The sequence below is a fragment of the Myotis myotis genome, unplaced genomic scaffold (assembly GCF_014108235.1).
Source record: "Myotis myotis isolate mMyoMyo1 unplaced genomic scaffold, mMyoMyo1.p scaffold_m19_p_10, whole genome shotgun sequence".
In the NCBI taxonomy this organism is placed as follows: Eukaryota; Metazoa; Chordata; class Mammalia; order Chiroptera; family Vespertilionidae; genus Myotis; species Myotis myotis.
In genome coordinates, this window is record NW_023416314.1 from 42,357,318 (window position 1) to 42,376,184 (window position 18,867).

At 37.1% G+C, this 18,867-nt stretch overlaps 2 protein-coding genes across 2 annotated transcripts; both read right to left on the minus strand.

Moving 5' to 3' along the window:
* Window positions 1–4,540: 4,540 nt before the first annotated feature.
* Window positions 4,541–5,545, minus strand: LOC118664322 (olfactory receptor 52E8-like). Its single transcript, XM_036324307.1, has one exon. It carries the CDS (start codon window positions 5,543–5,545, stop codon window positions 4,541–4,543), a length of 1,005 nt encoding a protein of 334 aa, XP_036180200.1.
* Window positions 5,546–13,833: 8,288 nt separating this feature from the next.
* LOC118664325 (olfactory receptor 52Z1-like) lies at window positions 13,834–17,012 on the minus strand. The gene is made up of 2 exons (XM_036324309.1): window positions 17,000–17,012; window positions 13,834–14,792 (listed from the first exon to the last, which is right to left on the minus strand). The coding sequence occupies exons 1-2, from the start codon at window positions 17,010–17,012 to the stop codon at window positions 13,834–13,836; spliced, it is 972 nt and encodes a 323-aa protein (XP_036180202.1).
* Between the last annotated feature and the right edge of the window lie 1,855 nt (window positions 17,013–18,867).

Genomic DNA, 18,867 nt, shown 5'->3' on the forward strand with positions numbered 1-18,867 from the left:
CGTCCCATGGGGGCTGGATTAAGACCCCTCTCTACTGTTCTCTCTGGCACTTCTCATTTTCCTGTTAGGTAGTCAGGACCATGTTGAAGTTCCCACTGATCTACTGATCCTCTGTGTCTGTCTCCAGAGGCTTGGATTTAGGCGTGCGGAACCGATCTGTCCGCTTTGTCTCCCTACTTTCAGTCGTATTTACACAGCATCTATTTCTGATACGGGCTCTAGGCGGTGGTATTGCTGTATTAGCTTCCAGGGCCGCTAGGAGGTGCTAGCTCTTCTGGAGAAAAATGGCTTTTTAGGGTTGGAGGGACCAGGCTGTCCCAGAGCTGGATTCCTGGTCTCCCCTCCCTGCTTTGCTCCCCAGCCTCCACCAAACCACGTCCACCTGCACTGCAGCCTCGGTGGGTGTTTATCAAAAGATCCTATGTACTGAGTTTAGCGAGTAAAAGCAAGGAAAATATAAAGACAGAGCAACTATGCCGCTGCGCAATTCTCTCCCCCACACTGCGCAGCCAGTGCAGAACTTCAGGCAGCCTTTCTGGGTGCAGCCTTCCATGGCTGTGGAGTTAGATCTAGAGTCCCCCGCTGCAGCAGCTCTGTGGACCTCCTTCCACAGTCAAGTGTTATGCGTGTCCCATGGAACGTGGAGTTGGCGCGGCACAGTTTCCTTCTGACCTTCTAGTCCAGCGGTTCTCAACCTGTGGGTCGCGACCCCTTTGGGTGTCGAACGACCCTTTCACAGGGGTCGCCTAAGACCATCCGTAAACACATATATAATTACATATTGTTTTGTGATTAATCACTATGCTTTCATTATGTTTAATTTGTACCAATGAAATTGGGGGTCACCACAACATGAGGAACTGTATTAAAGGGTCGCGGCATTAGGAAGGTTGAGAACCACTGCTCTAGTCCCTGTGTTTGTGCATTTATCTCTCCAGCCCAGATACCTGATCCTACCGTTCCCCAGGTGTCTCTGTCATTTCAGGCCACGGATTGTCTCACCAGCTGTGCTTAATTGGCCAATTCCAGGGGGATGCTATTCGATTTAGTTGTTTCTTCTATCTCAGTGGTTCTCAACCTTGGCTGCACATTAGAATCACCTGGGAATCTTTTTTAAATCCTGATTTCTGGGCCTCATCCTCCGGAAATTCTGTTTCTTTGTTATGGGGCGGGGCCACAACATGAGTAACAATTATTTTTACAAAAGAAAATTATGATCCACATATCTGCTAGCTTGATCCACATATCTGCTAGCTATTGCCTTATTGATCTTACTCACTTTATAGCAATACCCCTGAAACAGTTGTCTATAGTCACCCTCCCCAATTTTACTCTTTCCATAATTTCTAAAATTTATTGCAACCAAGGCTCTGTTCACATATGACAAAAGACACAATGATTTTTTAAAATGTTTCTATTGATTTCAGATAGAGGAAAGGAGATGGGGAGAGAGATGGAAACATCAATGATGTGAGAGAATCATTGATCAGCTGCCTCCTGCACGTCCCCTACTAGAGATTGAGCCTGCAACCCGGGCATATGCCCTGACCAGGAATAGAACCAGTGACTTCTTGGTTCCTGGGTTGATGCTTAATTGCTGAGCCACACCCAGCTGGGTGACACAATGATTTTATAACATCTATAATGTTGCTATGTAGCTCTTACATGCAACCAGTTTCTATGGTTATCAAATATTTGATTATCTTAAGTGTTTGCATGTGTTGTGTGTTTTCTTTTTTCATCATCATTTACTTTCTTTTCCTCTCTTTGGTTATAAGTTTATACATTTCCTCCAAATTCTTGAGATGTGTGTTTAGCTCAATTATTTATAGCCAATATTCTTCTCTGTCACATATATTTAAATCTATGTTTTCTATCTAACCTCAACTTGAACTACATTCACAGGATGATTATTTCATCTTATTGTGCTTTTAATTCCCTTTGATTAATTGGAAATTCAAAAACGTAACCTTTAAATTTTGAAATAAATGGAACACTTTCACATCACTGTTTTTTTCATTTTTTGTTTAATCTTATTGTAGTAAAATAACAGAGATTATAGGATTTCAATCTGTTGATCTTTGTTGAGTCTGTGACACAATACATGGTCAATTTCTGCAAATGTCTTATGTATGCTTGAAAAGATAAAATACAGCCTTTGTTGTGATATAAAATGATTTCTATATCCTTTAATCATGTTGTTCAAATCTTCTTTATCTCTATTAATATTTTGCTTCATAATTTAATGAGATTTTTTAAATCTTAAACTATGATTAAATTTGTCTACTTTTTCTTATAATTATTTTTCTATCAGAGATTGAATAAACAAATGGAAAGTGGCCAGACCTTATATGACAATGAAGTGTGTTCTACATGGGAAGCCTAGAAGCCCTACCCACAACCTCTTCAGCAAATAATCCAAAATACTCAGAACTTGATCAACAACTGCCAACTCCCTAGTTGTGTTGGTCTCCATGACCAACTAGAGGCAGCCAAATAGGTTTCCTAAGCCAAGCACAGAAGCCTACTTCTAGTTAACCCGCTTCCAGTTTTGATATGCTGACAACCTCCATTCAGAGCATACCTCAAACCTTCCCTTGCATTCCTTATAAAATTTTCCTACCACTCTGACAGCCTTTGAATCTTTGCAAAAGGCAAACAATGATAGTTAATACTGTGGTTAAGCAAGTTCTGAATGAATCATTTCTGTTTAATTTGTTTATTCCACAATAGTATGAATTTTTTAACTGTGGCCTAATGCCAAAACTACTTGAGTTACCATCAAAAGTAGTGTAATAAGAAAATGCTATAATTGTATTATATACTCATAACATCTAATCCTACATGATATTCTATATAAATACGTTATTCAACTTCAAAAAAAGAAGAAAAATGGACGATATCACAGTCAACAGTGGCTAGATGATAAATTATGAGGAAATACTAAAACAAACTGTTTCTCTATTATATAATACTAGAGGCCCAGTGCATGGATTTGTTTACCTGTTGCATCCCTTGGCCTGGCCTGCAGCTCTCTGACTCCTCTCAGGGGTCCCAGATTGTGAGAGGGCCCAGGCCAGGTCAAAGGACCCCACTAGTGCATGATCAGGGCCAGGGAGGGACCATGGGAGGGCTCCAGGGCATGTCTGACCTGTCTCGCCTAGTCCCGATCGGCTGGACACCAGCAGCAAGGTAAACTACTGGTCGAAGTGTCTGCCCCCTGGTGGTCAGTGTGCTTCATAGCTACCGGTCGAACAGTCAAATGGCTGAACGGTTGCTTAGCCTTTTATATATATATATAGACTAGAGGCCCAGTGCGTGAAATTCATGCACTGGGAGGGGATGGTTCCTCAGGCCAGCCTGCGCCCTTTTGCAGTCTGGGACCCCTCAGGGGATATCTGAATGAGGCCAGCTGTTGGACATCCTTAGCACTGCCCCAGAGGTGGGAGAGGCTCCTGCCACTACCGCTGCGCTCTCCAGCCGTGAACCCGGCTTCTGGCTGAGCGGCACTCCCCCTGTGTGCGCACACTGACCACCAGGGGGCAGCTTCTGCATTGAGTGTCTGCCCCCTAGTGGTCAGTGCAAGTCATAGCAACCGGTCATTCCACCGATCAGTCAATTTGCATATTAGCCTTTTATTATATAGGATAGGTTGAGAGATGATCAAAGAATGGGAGAGGGAGCTATAGATATTTTTAAAGAATCAACTTGAACCACAATGAAGAAATGGAAAAAGGAAAAGCAATAGAACAATTCTGGATATCATTAAGTCTTCTGTGGGGTGTTTGTGAGAACTGTTATTATTTAGAAATGTTAAAATGATTCTAGCTATATATAATAAAATAATATGTCACAAGAAATTGCAGGATGGCCTCTGGGAGGCATATTATCTCAACTTCCAAGGTTATAGATTAAAATGCTTTTAATTTTATTGTCTAAGAGATGTAGACAACCCCATTAATTAAGTCCTACAAATGTATCAGTGAAAGTCAGAGATAATGAGTCAATAACACACCTCTGATAAAGCTAATAAGACAAAACAGAATAGACTGGGAGCAAACATAGCAAATATGATCACATAATATGGAGATATTGCATTATCAGGCAAATATATATTTTTAGTAGAACAGAATCTAGTCAATGCTTACTAATACAGACAGTCCTAGGGTTACATTGGACTCCACATACTTCATTTAGTGGTTACATGGCCATCTCTAATTTATTTATTAAAAAAAAAAAAGTTCCATCATTTTGACGTATGTACATATGTGCTTTATATTTTTTATTATTTATTTACCACAAGTAAAGGTCCGGAATTGTTATCTTTCTTTTAAATTTTTTTTTTACTGTTTCACTTCATTACTGCTGTGTATGTGCTCCAAGTGAGTGACTTAAGTGCTTATGTAGGTGGACTCCGACTTATGCGGAAAATTGCATTACGTCGTGCTGTAGGAATGGATCTCCGATGTAACCCTAGGACCTATTGTACTTTACAGATTACAAATAGGAAATGTAGGGATTCAGCCTTCTATAAAGAGTGTTAATGTCTTCCTCCCTCTCCCATAAGTCTTAAAAAAGTGTTAAGGGAAGAGTTAGGTGTTTTATAATTTGTGAGAGTCCAAACTTGAAGAAATCGGTCTCTGATCCTCTTGGTTCTTATGCAATAGATCATTGGGTTCACCATAGGTGGGATAAGCAGGTAGATATTAGCCACTAATATATGAATGTGAGGAGCCACATTGTGTCCAAATCGGTGAGTAAAAAAAGAAAAAAAGGCTGGAGTATAGGCTACTAAGATTACACACACATGGGATCCACAGGTGCCCAAGGTCTTGAGTCGAGCAGCCTTGGAAGGAAGATGGAAAACAGTGTAAAGGATGACAATATACGAACATAGAATTAATATGAAATCTAAACCTCCAGTAAGGAAGGCAGCAGTTAGGCTATATATTCTGTAGATCCTGGTCTCTGAACAGGCAAGCTTGATCAAAGCCATAAATTCACAGTATGTGTGAGGGATGATATTAGTTCTGCAATAAGAAAGCCACCGAAGCATGAAGGGTTGAGGACTGAAAAGTAAAGCCCCACGGAAGACAATAGTCAGCCCTGAGTTCTTGATGACTCTGTGTGTCAGGATAGTAGAATGTCTCAGAGGATTGCAGATTGCCACATACCGGTCAAAGGCCATGGCCAACATAAACCCTGAGGCCATGCTGCATAGTGAATGAATGAGAAATACTTGTACAAGGCAAGCTTCAAAATAGATCTTCCTGTCATGGAACCAAAAAATGCTGAGGATTTTGGGCAGAGCAGTAGTGGAGATGATCAAGTCAGCCACAGAGAGCATACAGAAGAAGAAGTACATGGGCTCATGCAAGTTGGAATCTATTCTAATAATAAATAGATTAGATAAATTTACCAGGAGAGCACTTAGGTAAACTAGAAAGTAGGGCACTGATAGCCAAGTGTGGATGGATTCCATCCCTGGAATCCCAAGGAGAAGAAAGGTACTGGGATGAAAATTGGTATTATTTGTCAATGACATGATGAAAACTTCTGGCTGCGTTCAGTTGTGTAGATTCTTTCGTATTGACTTGTCCACTTAGTTAATTCTACCTTTATTTATTAATTTATATGAAATACTTGACAACATTTTATACCCTAAGGATAAAATGATAAGTAGGACCCAATACCTAACTTTAGATATTAACATTCTAGTAGGAGAGAAATTGGTGCAAATCAATGATTAAATTCCCATGTAATAAATGCAGTGAAGTTATATGAAAAAGCAGTTTTATTAGCCAGTAGATATGGATATTTATTCCACTTGTATGTGTCAGAGGACTCATAGATAAGATGCTTAGTTTGGGTTCTGAAGCATTCTGAACCTTTAAAATAAAGAGAAAATTGTAAGCTAAATCAAGTTCACAATGAAAGACTGTAACCTTAACTTTATTACCCTGGTTTAAAATTAATTTGCCCAGAGCTATTTGTGAAATATATTTAAATGGAATGACATTGTAGAATGAAAAGAACAAAAGATTATTTCCTAAATTTCACTTGACTGTCCACTATGCCACATTAATTAGCATGCATTGATATAGAATTTTAATTGCACATATTTTAGGCTCCTTTTCTAAAGAATGAGAGCTATAAGAGTGACAGCAAAAGGTTCTAAATCCAGACACATTCTGCATCTGTCTCCTCAGACTAAGCAAAAGTCAGGAGCCACCCTCACATGGCTGGTAACTATTTTCAAACCAGGCAATAATTACCCTTTTCCTTCTTCAAACATCTTTTATTTTCTCCAACCTTTCCATCCAACAAGTTTAGACTACAAAGTTTGGGAGGTTGCTGGATTTAACAATGTATAGCTAAGCTATGCTATGCTTACAAGTCCCACTATTAACTCTGAGGACAGTTTATAACCAGATATATAAGAACAATTATAGTGGTACATTGTAAATTACATATATAAATTAAAACAAGAAAAACAACAACAAAATATATAAATTAAAACAAAAAACATGAAAATTAATGTAGTAGAGAGTCTGCAACAATAAAAATAGCATATTCTATCATTATTATTTTTTTCAATTACAGTTGACATTCAATAGTATATTAGTTTCAGATGTGTAACATAGTGTTTAGACATTTATATAATTTGCAAAGTGATTCCTGATAAGTCTAGTACCCACCTGGCACAATACATAGTTAAGAATAATATTATTAACTATATTCCTTACACTTATTTTGATAGAACAAGGAGGTGATTGCACACATAAAGTCCATCTCTGTTAGGAAATATATAGAAGATGCACATCTTCTTAGAGGTGTGATCCTCAACACCTACTTCAGGTGTTGGTCAGAGTTTAAAAGAATTGACAGTAGTAAAGCCTAGAGCAGCGGTTCTCAACCTGTGGGTCGCGACTCCTTTGTGGGTCAAACGTCCCTTTCACAGGGGTCGCCTAAGACCATCGGAAAACACATATATAATTACATATTGTTTTTGTGATTAATCACTATGCTTTAACTATGTTCAATTTGTAACAATGAAATTGGGGGTCACCACAACATGAGGAACTGTATTAAAGGGTCGTGGCATTAGGAAGGTTGAGAACCACTGGCCTAGAGGTTGCCATGGGAGAGGAAATAAACATATCACTCAATTTTGGAGTTAGCAATCACTAAGCATAGGAAAATTTTTCTCATTTGAAAATAAACAAAATGAAAGACAAAGAGGTAATCTAAAATTATTTGGTACTGAAATAGGAACTTGGCTCAATGTATACAGGGTGAGGAAAGAGTAGATTTACAGTTATGACTACTCCAGACACAGAGTTTATTCTGTTATTATTTATTAATTATTGTATTATTTTTCATATGAATAATTATAAGCCTACTTTTGCCTCACCCTGTATAGTTCAAGATTTATTTTAAATAATACCTCTATTTCAGCAAATAAAATAGTTAGAAACCAGATATTAATATGTAAAGAGTAAATCAAGTTCAAACAACATTATAAAATATGAGAACATTTGCCATCTGTATGGCATAATTTCAATTCTGAATTTTGTAGTAAATTAATAGACTGCATTCCTTTTATTATATGTGTCATAAAAATAAATAAACTTTGAATTAAAAATTCTCAAACAACACAAACAATAATTCCTAGAAAATCAAGAGAAAGGAAATGAAAAAAGTAGAATTAATAAAATAGTAAAAAAAAGAAAAGAAAAAATATTCCATTTAAAAGAGGACCAAACCTGAAAAAATTTTATGAATTTTAAGGATAACTATAAAGATAAATTATGCAATTTTAGAAATGCAAAACAGCAAACAATATATTTACTGTGCAATTTCACGGACATTGCACATTAAGGATTACTTGCCCCATAGTGTAAGCCTAATAGCTCTTCTGTCAGGAGAATTTGTTTTGTACAAAGACTTTCTTTCCACATTCATCAAACCATAGACTCACCATTTTTGGAGTCTTCACTTTCTTCTGGAGACTTAGTAACTGAAGCCTGAGTTCGAAATTCAGATATTCTTAGATTATTTTTGCAGTAGGGTGTAATAAAACACAGGGTTCAGACTACCTCGTTTCTATTTGGAACACCATCTTTCAGTCTATTTCTCCAGAAGCCACAAAGACACATACTTGCTTGGAATTCATTCATTTCTGTGCCCTTTTTATTACAGGAACAGGGTTTTCTCCAGGAGAGCACATACTTCTGCTTCTCACTTCAGCAACAGTGATAGGTGCTTCAGACTTGAGGTGTGCAGATAGCATTCCGAAGAATGCAGAATCAAAAAACAGTAAACTCACACAAGCCCTCTCCGCACAGGTGCTTTTATCTGTCTCACACCCTGGAGTTCCTCATCCTCAGCTCCTTGATAAATATGTTAAATAACCTTGCTTATATCTGGGTCTCTTTTACAAACACCAAATGCTGATGTGTGTACTTTGCCCCAGGGCTTGACTCAACAGGGCGCCTTTTTCACTGGCATTAATTATCCTTAGAAAACCTCTACTCTATGACATGTCTTTCCCAGAAACAAGAGCAGATGTGCAGACTCTAAAGCTATTGGGGGGAAAAAAAATCCTAAAACCAATTAATATCTGTGGTTTAAGAAATATTACAGTTGATTCAGACCCTGAATTGAGACAAATAAGTAAAAGGTGTAATAAAATGACTTTATGTTTCCTTTATAGAAGATTCTAATAGTCACCGCATCATTTCCTCATGCCCTACTAGGCACTCATTTTAATCTTCCAGTGTCATTCTGTTTTCTGATCCCTTTGGCCTTAAGGAGGTAGCCAAGACCTCCTGCTCCTTCATCTGGTGATGAAGGGAGATACTGAGATGCTTGTGTTAATTTTTTACCTTACCTGCCCTGTAGCAACAGAGCTCCTGGTCTGTTTTTATTTGGTTCACTGCTTTTTTCAGCTAACCTCAATGATATTAATAGTTCTCAAGAAACAGCTTCTCAGGAACCAAGACAATGACTCAGGAGCCCTGGAGAGCTTTTTCCAGGGGGACCTTGACATCTGCCAGAGCAGAAACTCTTGAGCAAAAGAAAGTACCAGTTTTCAGAGTCAATCTCCCACATTTTTATTAGAGATCAAAAAAGAGGGGAAAAAACAAATAATTTCTTCTCTGGAATCTGGTTCATTATAAAATAAAAACTATTTTCATTGGGGACATATGGTTGGTCCGAATTACTCAGTTTATACAGATGTTATTTATGTGAAATTGTTTCCAATTTATAACATTGACTTTACATAATAATTTTGGACTTGGGTGAATATACATAATTTCTAATTTTCTGTGAGAAAATATAATGCAACAAATATCTATTAATGCTTCGGTTTTCATAGTTATAATTTTAATGTTATAAAATAAATCCTTTATTTTATGTTCTATAATTCTCTTAATCATTTTCCAGTTCCTAGATATATGTATTTTCATTGTTCCACAGATTAGAAAAATTTTGAAGGTCAATTCTTAGTGCAATTGTGACAGAAATGTAATAGAAGTAAAGAAAACCCCCACAAACTATGCATATTTATTACTCTGAATATCATCCTGCAAAGAAACTATGACCACCATGCACATAGAATTTTTTTACATTCCTGCACTTATCCATTAAATCAATTCTTTTCTACTCACTAGGTAATAGGTAATATTCTAGAGATTGGGAATGTAACAAACAAAGCAGAGAAGTTCCATTATGTTAGGAATATTTGTTGTAGTGGGAAAATTCAACAATAAGCTGATTTTAAAAACAATATGTTAGGAAATAGAAAAGATCTTTGATGGAGGAAAGAAGTTGAGGTGATGGAGACTGATTAGAAATAGGAAGAACTTAGAAAAAGGTCTGGGAGACCTTTTGATGGAGTTAATATTTGAAGTGAGACCTAAATGATAATATTTAAAGCAGCCATTCAAAGAACTGTGAATGAGTATTGAAAGGAAAAGGTTGTCAGAATACAATGGAAAGGGTAACTTTCATACTGGGAGAAGATTCTTGCTAAGGATTGAGGAAAAGAAAGGGTAAGATAATTGGAGCAAAGTAAGTAAAGGGAAAGAGTGGTTCTTGAGAAGATTAAAGGGAGGCACAGGACAGGTCATTGACCTTATAAATCAATGGATAAAAAAACTAAATTCAATCCAAGTGCAATAAGAAACAATGTTCTCAGCAATCTTTAAACTTGAGTACATTTGCACTATTAAAAAGTCAAACTACAGTGATACAATTAAATCATGCACTATCTACTCCTTTCCATCTATTGTCCATTTAGACTCCTCCAAATTTGAGTGTGTATCCTGTTAGATTGTTTTCTCTGTTTATAAATGTTTTTATATTTTATATATAATAGTTTATATTATATGTAATATATTATATATACATATATCCATATTTATATACATACTAGAGGTCAAGTGCATGAATTCATGCACAGGTGGGGTCTGGCCGGGCCAGCCCCAATTGGGGCAGATCAGGGCTGGGCCTGCCGGGGGGAGGGGCTGCAGGAAGTGGGCTGGCCAGCCCCACCACCGATTGGAGTGGGGAGGTCGATTGGGGGCCAGGCCAGCTGGGGGAAGGGGCTGTGGGCAGTTGGCTGGCTGGTTCTGCCTCTGATCAGACTGGGGGGAATGATTGGGGGTGGGATCAGCCAGGGGGAGAGGCTGCAAGAGGTTGGCCATCTGGTCCCTTCCCTGATTGGGGTGGGGGGCTGGTAGGGGGTGGGGCTGGCTGGGGGGAGGGGCCATAGGCTGATCTGGGTGGTGGGGGCCCATTGGGGGTGTGGTTGGCTAGGGGGAGAGGCTGCAGAAGTTTGGCTGGTCAGCGCCCTCGTTCAGGGTAGGTGAGGCCAATGGAGTGGGGCCAGATATGGGGAGGGGCTGTGGGAGGTTGGCCATTGGCCCCACCCCTGATTGGCCAGTTGGCAAGCCACAGTGGGCATCATAGCAACTGGTTGTTCTGTCATTCAGGTCATTACTGTGTTCTGGTTGCTGGCTTTTTGTATATAGAGACTAGAGGCCTGGTGCATGAAATTCATGTATGGGGGGTCCCCTCAGCCCAGCCTGCACCCTCTCCAATCCAGGACCCCTTGGGCCTAAACTGGCAGTCGGATATCCCCCTCACAATCCGGGACTGCTGGCTCCTTACTGCTCACCTGCCTGCCTGCCTGATTGCCCCTAACTGCCACTCCCCCTGCTAGCCTGATCACCCCTAACTGCCTCTGCCTCCTGGCCAGATTGCCCCTAACTGTCCCCCTGGTGGCCTGGTTGCCCCCAACTGACCCCTCACCACCCTCTGGTCGCCCCCAACTGTCCCTCCTGCCACCTGGTCGTCCCACGCAGCCTGATGTGCAGTTGTTTGGTTGTCCCCCACTAACCCCCCTGCCAGCCTGGTCGTCCCATGCAGCCTGCTGTTCAGTAGTCCATACTGGTCATGACAGCCCCTGGCTTTTTATATGTTAGGATGTTAACTATTTATTATGGAACCAGTGTGACTATCTTTTCTAAAAATATATATTTTATTGATTTCTGAAAAGGGAGAGGGAGAGATAGAAACATCAATGATGAGAGAGAATCATTGATTGGTTATGAATGAAAGCTTGGATGAAGTAGACTGCCTACGAAACTTATTAAACAGCAAGTCATAAAGTTGACTAATTGGATACATAAAATATATTTTGTCAAAATTTTAATAAAACTTTCATTTTTGGAGCATAAGTGCTAGCAATGGTGTATTCAGCATTCATAGGTTAAAAGCATATTTTGTATTTGAAGGTCTTAATTTAAAGTTGTTTATAAATAGTTAAATGTTACTAATACAAACAATGTACAACTGATGGTAATGTTTGAATTCTCCTCAAAATGTCCTTTTTTACTATCAATTTTATTTATTACAGTAAATATTATCTCATTTTTATATTCACATAATTTGCTTTATTTTTAGTTGTTATCTCTTTCTCAAGGTGAATGTGCTAAAGGAGAGGGGTAATTAGAAATAGAATCAAGAAATAAGGTAAAGAGGGGTGGGAACAAACATACTTGAGTTAAAACCAGAGAGCAGAAATAGGTACTTGGAAATTCCATATGCCTAAATTTTGAAATAAAAATGTTAAGTGATATGAAATGTGGGCTCATGACAGTTAAAATATTTTCTTCCAAGATTAAAAAAAAATACACCCAACTATTCATTCTTTATGTCAAGATTCATTTCATTATTCTTCATTCATTTCTTTATCATTTATATATTCAATAATAATTAAATGCCTCTTTACATAAAGCATAATGCTGATTCTTACAGGTAATAAACTTTTTGAGGCACAGTTCCAACAGTAGCTAGAATAAGACGTGAGAACATAGTATTTATTTATTTATTTATTTATTTATTTATTTATTTATTTATTTATTTTTGCTTCAGGAAATAGACCAATTTATTCCAAAAGCACAGGGCAGACACATGGCATAGTACTTATTATTAAGATCTATACAAATGTTGAAAGGTATAAAAGTCTTCCTTTTCCCCTTTGCTTTCATCTTTGAACAAGTATAGACATAGAATCTAGAACCATATGCATTTATAAAGAGAATGATAGAAAGTATTTTCAAGGCATTCAATCTAATTAATTCAACCACTAGACCATGCATGTATTTACATTATATTTATGATCCCTTTTTCATTGTCTGATGCCAAGGAAATAATTTAGCTCTTGTATTAATCAAGAGGAGAAGGGAAAAGGGATTACACTGCAGGAATTATGGCAGACAGGTTTACAGATGATAAAGTATGTGCCAAGTGCTATAGAATGCAATTAGCAAGAATGTTCCGTGTGGGAAGAGCTAAACTAGGAAAATTGCAGGTGCTTATATAAAAGAGCCACATGAATCCAGGGAACATAATCCTGACAATTTGCTATGATTTCTTCTCTTGAGAATTGCTGTGCCACAGTTTCATTCCTATTAAATCAGAATATGAAGGAATATAACTGATTGATACAGGTCTAGCAACCTGACCCAATGTGGGGCAATTATATTTCCTGTTCCATAATCGCTGCAGGTGGGACAGAATAATATCACCAAATCCATTAGAGAAGTCCCTGCTTTCCTGCTGTTGAGGCTCTAGAGCAGCCTGGCTTTTGTCCTTCCTGAGTCATAGATCTTCAAATTATCCTTAGATGTCATGACATTACTCAGAACCTGCTTTTTTGTTTACTTAATCTAATCAGGGTAAATTTCTATTATGTGCAACAACAAAAATCTTTATTAAACTGAGATATTGAAGGAGATATTTTCTGGGAGCTTAGGGGATGATTTCTGAAAAGAAACGAAACTAGTATTTTAAAATCATCAGCATTTATTATTTGATTAGCTAAGGCATTTATCTAGTAAACAAATATTTATGAAATTTTTTTTGTATATTCTGGGCCCTCTGAATGTAATAATAAGTTTAGGATCAGAACCAATCCCTGAATTTAAGGAGTTTACATTTTGTCCTGTCTATAGCAAATTGACACAGAAGAGGCATTGTGTATTATTTTTTAAAAAATACCCAAATCCTCTATGCTGTTATAGTGATATTCCACTGTTTATTACCTTAATATGCTGAGATATTTCTTGATAGAACCTGAACACTTCCTTTAGTTTCCTGTTCCCCAGTGTTATGGAGATAGCACTTGGAAATATGAATATTTCAAGCTCTATCCGGAGGTTAGGTGTTCTGGAGAATGATCTGCCCAGAATAATTCAGATGACTTTCAAGCTTAGTCCTCCATCCTGGACTCCCTGTTCTCATTGCTTTGTAACCCTTGGATCATTTTGAATGGTTACAGAGCACTAGCAGTTTCATCCTTATCTGTTTAGTCTTTGCCCCATAAACAATGGGGTTCATGGTAGGTGGCACCAGTAAGTAGAGGTTTGCCAAGAGAATAAGGGTGTGCCGGGGCACATGTTTTCCAAAGCGATGGGTAAAGAAGGAAAAGAAGGCCAGAGTGTAGAATATCAAGATGACACATATATGAGCTCCACAGGTTCCAAAGGCCTTTGTCTGGGCTTCTCTAGACGGTAGTCTAAAGACTGTTTTCAGGATTACCCAGTAGGACAGGGATATGAGAACAAAGTCCAGCCCTGTAGTGAGGAGAGCTGCAGTGAGCCCATAAATGCTATTAAGGGCAATGCTATTGCAGGCCAACTTGGCAATGACCATGTTCTCACAGTAGGTATGGCGGATAATGTTGCTCCGGCAGAAGTGCAGACGAAGAATGAGGAGGACACCAGGGGTAACTACAGCCACACTTCGAAACACCAGAGCCAAGGCCACCTTGCTGATGAGAGAGCCTGTAAATAGGGTTGCATAACGGAGTGGTGCACAGATAGCCACATAGCGATCAAAAGCCATGGCCAGTAGGACAGCAGATTCAGAGAGGAACAGAGCATGAACAAAAAACATCTGTGTGAGACACGCAGGAAACGTTGATGGGGAAGGGCCCTGCCAGAAGATGACAAGCATTTTGGGCACTGTGACAGTACAGAGAAGGACATCATTGAGTGCCAGCATGGCCAGGAACAAATACATGGGTTCATGAAGACTCCTGTCCCAGGCCACCACTGCCATAACCAGGCCATTGCCTATCACAGCCAAAAGGTACATGAAGCTGAAAGGGATAGAGATCCAGATTTGCAAGTCTTCTAATCCCGGGACTCCAGTTAGCAGAAATGCAATGAGGGGAGTGGATGTATAGTTGGATGTTGTTAAAGAGAGGTAGTCAAAGTCTGTTATATAGAAAACAGAGAGAAAAGAATGTAAGTAATAGTAGAAAATGAGTAATCTCTCATCCTACTCAAGTCCTAATCATTAATTTTGGCATGATGAGGTAGAAGGAGAATAAAATGTTTTGAGAAATACATTAAGTAACTAAATGCTTATGGGAAAACCACTTCTCTTTTATGAGACATTTTGTTCTCCCTGAAAAATTAAAAGTTAATCAGAAAAATTGGGTTGACCCCTTTTTTTTGTAAAGCTAATTGCTATAGTCACATAATTGATGTATATGAGTTTTAAACTTTTAACTGTACTATGTATATAGTTTTTGCCATTCTAACTTGATAATAAATTCTTAAATCCCAAACATAACTTTTTATCTTTTCACAAAACTAGATATAACACTGGAGAGAATTAATATTCCATTCTGTTATGAACAAATTTAATGGCAGGAGGTGGGTTGGATGGTAGACTGATCTATAACTGGAGCCAGCATGAAGACTCCTATTCATGTTTTCATCCTAAGGGCATAAAATATGTTCACTTGGCCTAATTTTTCTACAATAAAGAAAAAAGTTTTATTCATCTGTCTCTCATTTGAACTCTTGAAGATAATGGTTGAATTAATGTGAAATTTAAACTGTTATGCTAAAATTGTAATATTACTCACACCTTAATAAGCATTAAATCTTAAGGATCATTAAATAGAGTCAAAGAAGACAAAAATTCAGAGTATTGACTATTCTCATTCAGAATAAGAAAGTCACTGAAGGATATCAGGTTCATAATTATTCAATACCTATTATTGAAAGAGCTTTCTACAGATAGAGTGACTACTTTTCATATTCTCAAATAAAATAATATCAGCTTTTTAAAAAATAACAGCAGTTCTTACTTTTAATAAAGCACAAATCATAAAATAAAATTGATTTTCTTAAAAGAATAACTGACATGTAAAATTATTTATTACCAGGACTATAAAACATTAATTTAATTAGTCAAGTTTATAATCAAATGCAGTAGATTGCAAAGGCACCAACTATGCTTATGAAGACTTTTTGACTGTAAATCTTAGGAAGTTTCAAAGTTATGAATAATAAATGCTAGATTTATTATTCATTGAAATCTAGAATCTGCATGGCTCTGGCTTTCATGTGAGTCACACCATTAGGTAGATGAAAAACTACACTGTATGTCAAGATCTCTAACTATCACCCCTCGAGTTAATTGAAATTCTTTGTAAATATCCCAGCCCTTAATAAGGAAGTAGGACCCAATATCACATTATTATATTTATTATTATTATTTAATATATTTTTTTTGTTTTTTTTTAGAGAGAGAAAAGAAGGGAGAGGTAGAGAGAGTTAGAAACAACTATGAGAGAGAAACATCAACATTGATTGGCTGCCTCTTGCACACTCCCTGCTGGGGGTCAAACCCGAAACCCAGGCATGTGTCCTGACAGGGAATTGAATGGTTAACCTCTTGGTGTATGGATTGAAGCTCAAACACTGAGCAATACTGGCTGGGCAATGCTTACATATTATTAATATGTAGATCAACAAATATTTCAATCTATTCTCCTTCACACATCTCCTCCCTCTTCCTCCCCCACCTCTCTCTCTCTCTCTCTCTCTCTCTCTCTCTCTCTCTCTCTCTCTTCATCTCTGACAATTCAGATGAGGGAAAAAAAGACAAAAAATTCTCATCAAAAGAGATGATCTGGTTTTTAATGAATCTCAAAGAGAGAGATATTTTTTAATAGTTATTTTGTTAACAATATGGAGGTGCAACCACTGTGTTTAGCCTTGTAAGACAGAGGTTTTGCTTCCTTTTCAGTGCCTGTCTTTGCTGTGTAATCATCACACAGAAAATATCAGCATATTTAAACAGAGAACATATCACATGTCAGCACAGGAATGGGCAATATAGCAGTAATGGTAAAAATAATAATTGCAAATATTTATCAATGTTTACAAATGCTAAACATTTTTCCTAAAAACTATTCTAACCCCTTTATGTGGATTATCTAATCTAATGGTCACCACTACTATATGATGTAGCTATTGTTAGTGTCCAATTTTACACAGAGGGGAACTCAAGCATTGAAGGACTTCTCCAAGGTCATATCATTAGTAAGTATATAAAGCATGTTTTAAAATCCAGGGATCCTAAGTGCAGAACCCAGATTTTTAACCATTAAGCTATTCTAATTTACCTTTTAAATGCATGATTTTTCAGAATCTTTGGCAACATAAAAAAGCAGATGTTTCTTCCTTGTGATATTCTTAGGTCTTAAGTATTAGGTCTCATGAGCGAGATAATCATGTTTATCTTATAAGAATTCGGAGAAGAAAGAGATGCATCTATATAGTCATCTCTACTGTCCATCAATATTTATAAAAACAACACGAGGAATATCCTCTGGGCTGAGAAGTCTTTTGGGTATTTTACATACTGAGTGATTGCCCTAGCACCTGAGACCACAGTCAGTATTTGGATTAGCTGACTAGGCTTACCATTTAAAATAACAATTTATGTGTATGGATATACAACCTTGACTAGGAAAGGAGTATATCAGCTATGTTATAAACCCCAATTTTTGGTGGAGAATATACATAATAAGACTAAGGACAAATACCAACCTATTATTAATTAAAATAAGTTTATAGATATATATTTACCTGAGTGAAAACAAAAATTGACTCATTAAATGTTGCATACCCAGAAAAGTGAGACAAGTTTATTGCAAAGGTTACAGAATACCATTAAAATAAGAAGATTCCTTTAGAGGAGATAAAGAATTAGGATGCTATTTAGTATTTGGAGTTATAGATCAATGCCAGCGGTCTTTATATATAATCTTATTTTCAAAAATTAATTATATTTTACTTTCTTTCTTATGAGATATCTTGTTCTCCCTGAAAAAATAAAAAGTTAATTAGAAAAATTGAGTTGACTCTTTTTTATTTTTGTAAAGCTAATTGCTATATCTACATATCACATGTCAGCACAGAAATGGACAATGTAGCAGTAATGGTAAAAATAATAATTGCAAATATTTACCAGTGTTTACAAGTGCTAAACATTGAACTCCGAAATCATGGACCCTCTAAGTTAAAAGTGTTCTTGAACTCTGAAATCATGGACCCTTTTTGTTCAAAGAGATCTAGTAAATCACCTGTTTTAATTTACCAATCTGAATTCATCATGACATTTTTTCTGTTGACACCCATGACCACTTTTATCACAAGTGTTGGGAAATTGTTTAATATAAGACAGAAAATTCTGAATAATATAAAATTGTGCTTCCTTTTCTAGTGATAAACATTCAAGATAGGGTTTAATAATATGATATTCTTTTAGAATTTTCCTACATACCAAAATATAGGTCTCAATCATCGTTTAGTTGATCTTAAAAGACATTGTTTAATCATAAATCTCCACATTGATCCAAAACAAAATAATCTTTCAATTGCTTTTCTTTATATGATTTATGCAAATTTTCCTGGCATAGATTTTGGTCTTGATTCTTTGTTTTACACTTTGTGGTTTATGTCTCAAATGATTTGCAACCATTCATTTACTTCTTAATTTTTCCAATATATATTTTATAGGTCACATGCATTGCTTGATTCCTTTTTAGAATGAATACTTCCATGGAAAGAATAGACATGTTCCTTGTCTAAAACAAATAGACAATCTTCAATGAAAAAAAAAAATTCTTTTACCAGGAAACATAAGGGCACCAAGTTCCAAAAATAAAGATGAGAAAGATAAATAAGGAACTAAAAATATCAACTGGAAAAAGTGTTCACATGTTTTCCAGAGAATCTAGACTGAGGGTGAGGTAGGCTGGCAATAGAGTGGTTAGAGGCACAGGTGAGATAATGTGTGAAACTTCCAAGCTCCTACTTTGTCATTCAACCTTTTAGAAATATTATGAATTTCTCATGCATGTCTAGAAAACTTTGCTTTGTAAGAGTAATATTTTGAAAACTTTTGTTTTGTTTGTTTTTTCATAATAGGTATAAAAAAGCCATAGTCAAACAGCAAAATGTGAGAGCAAGGAATATGTAAGGCCCC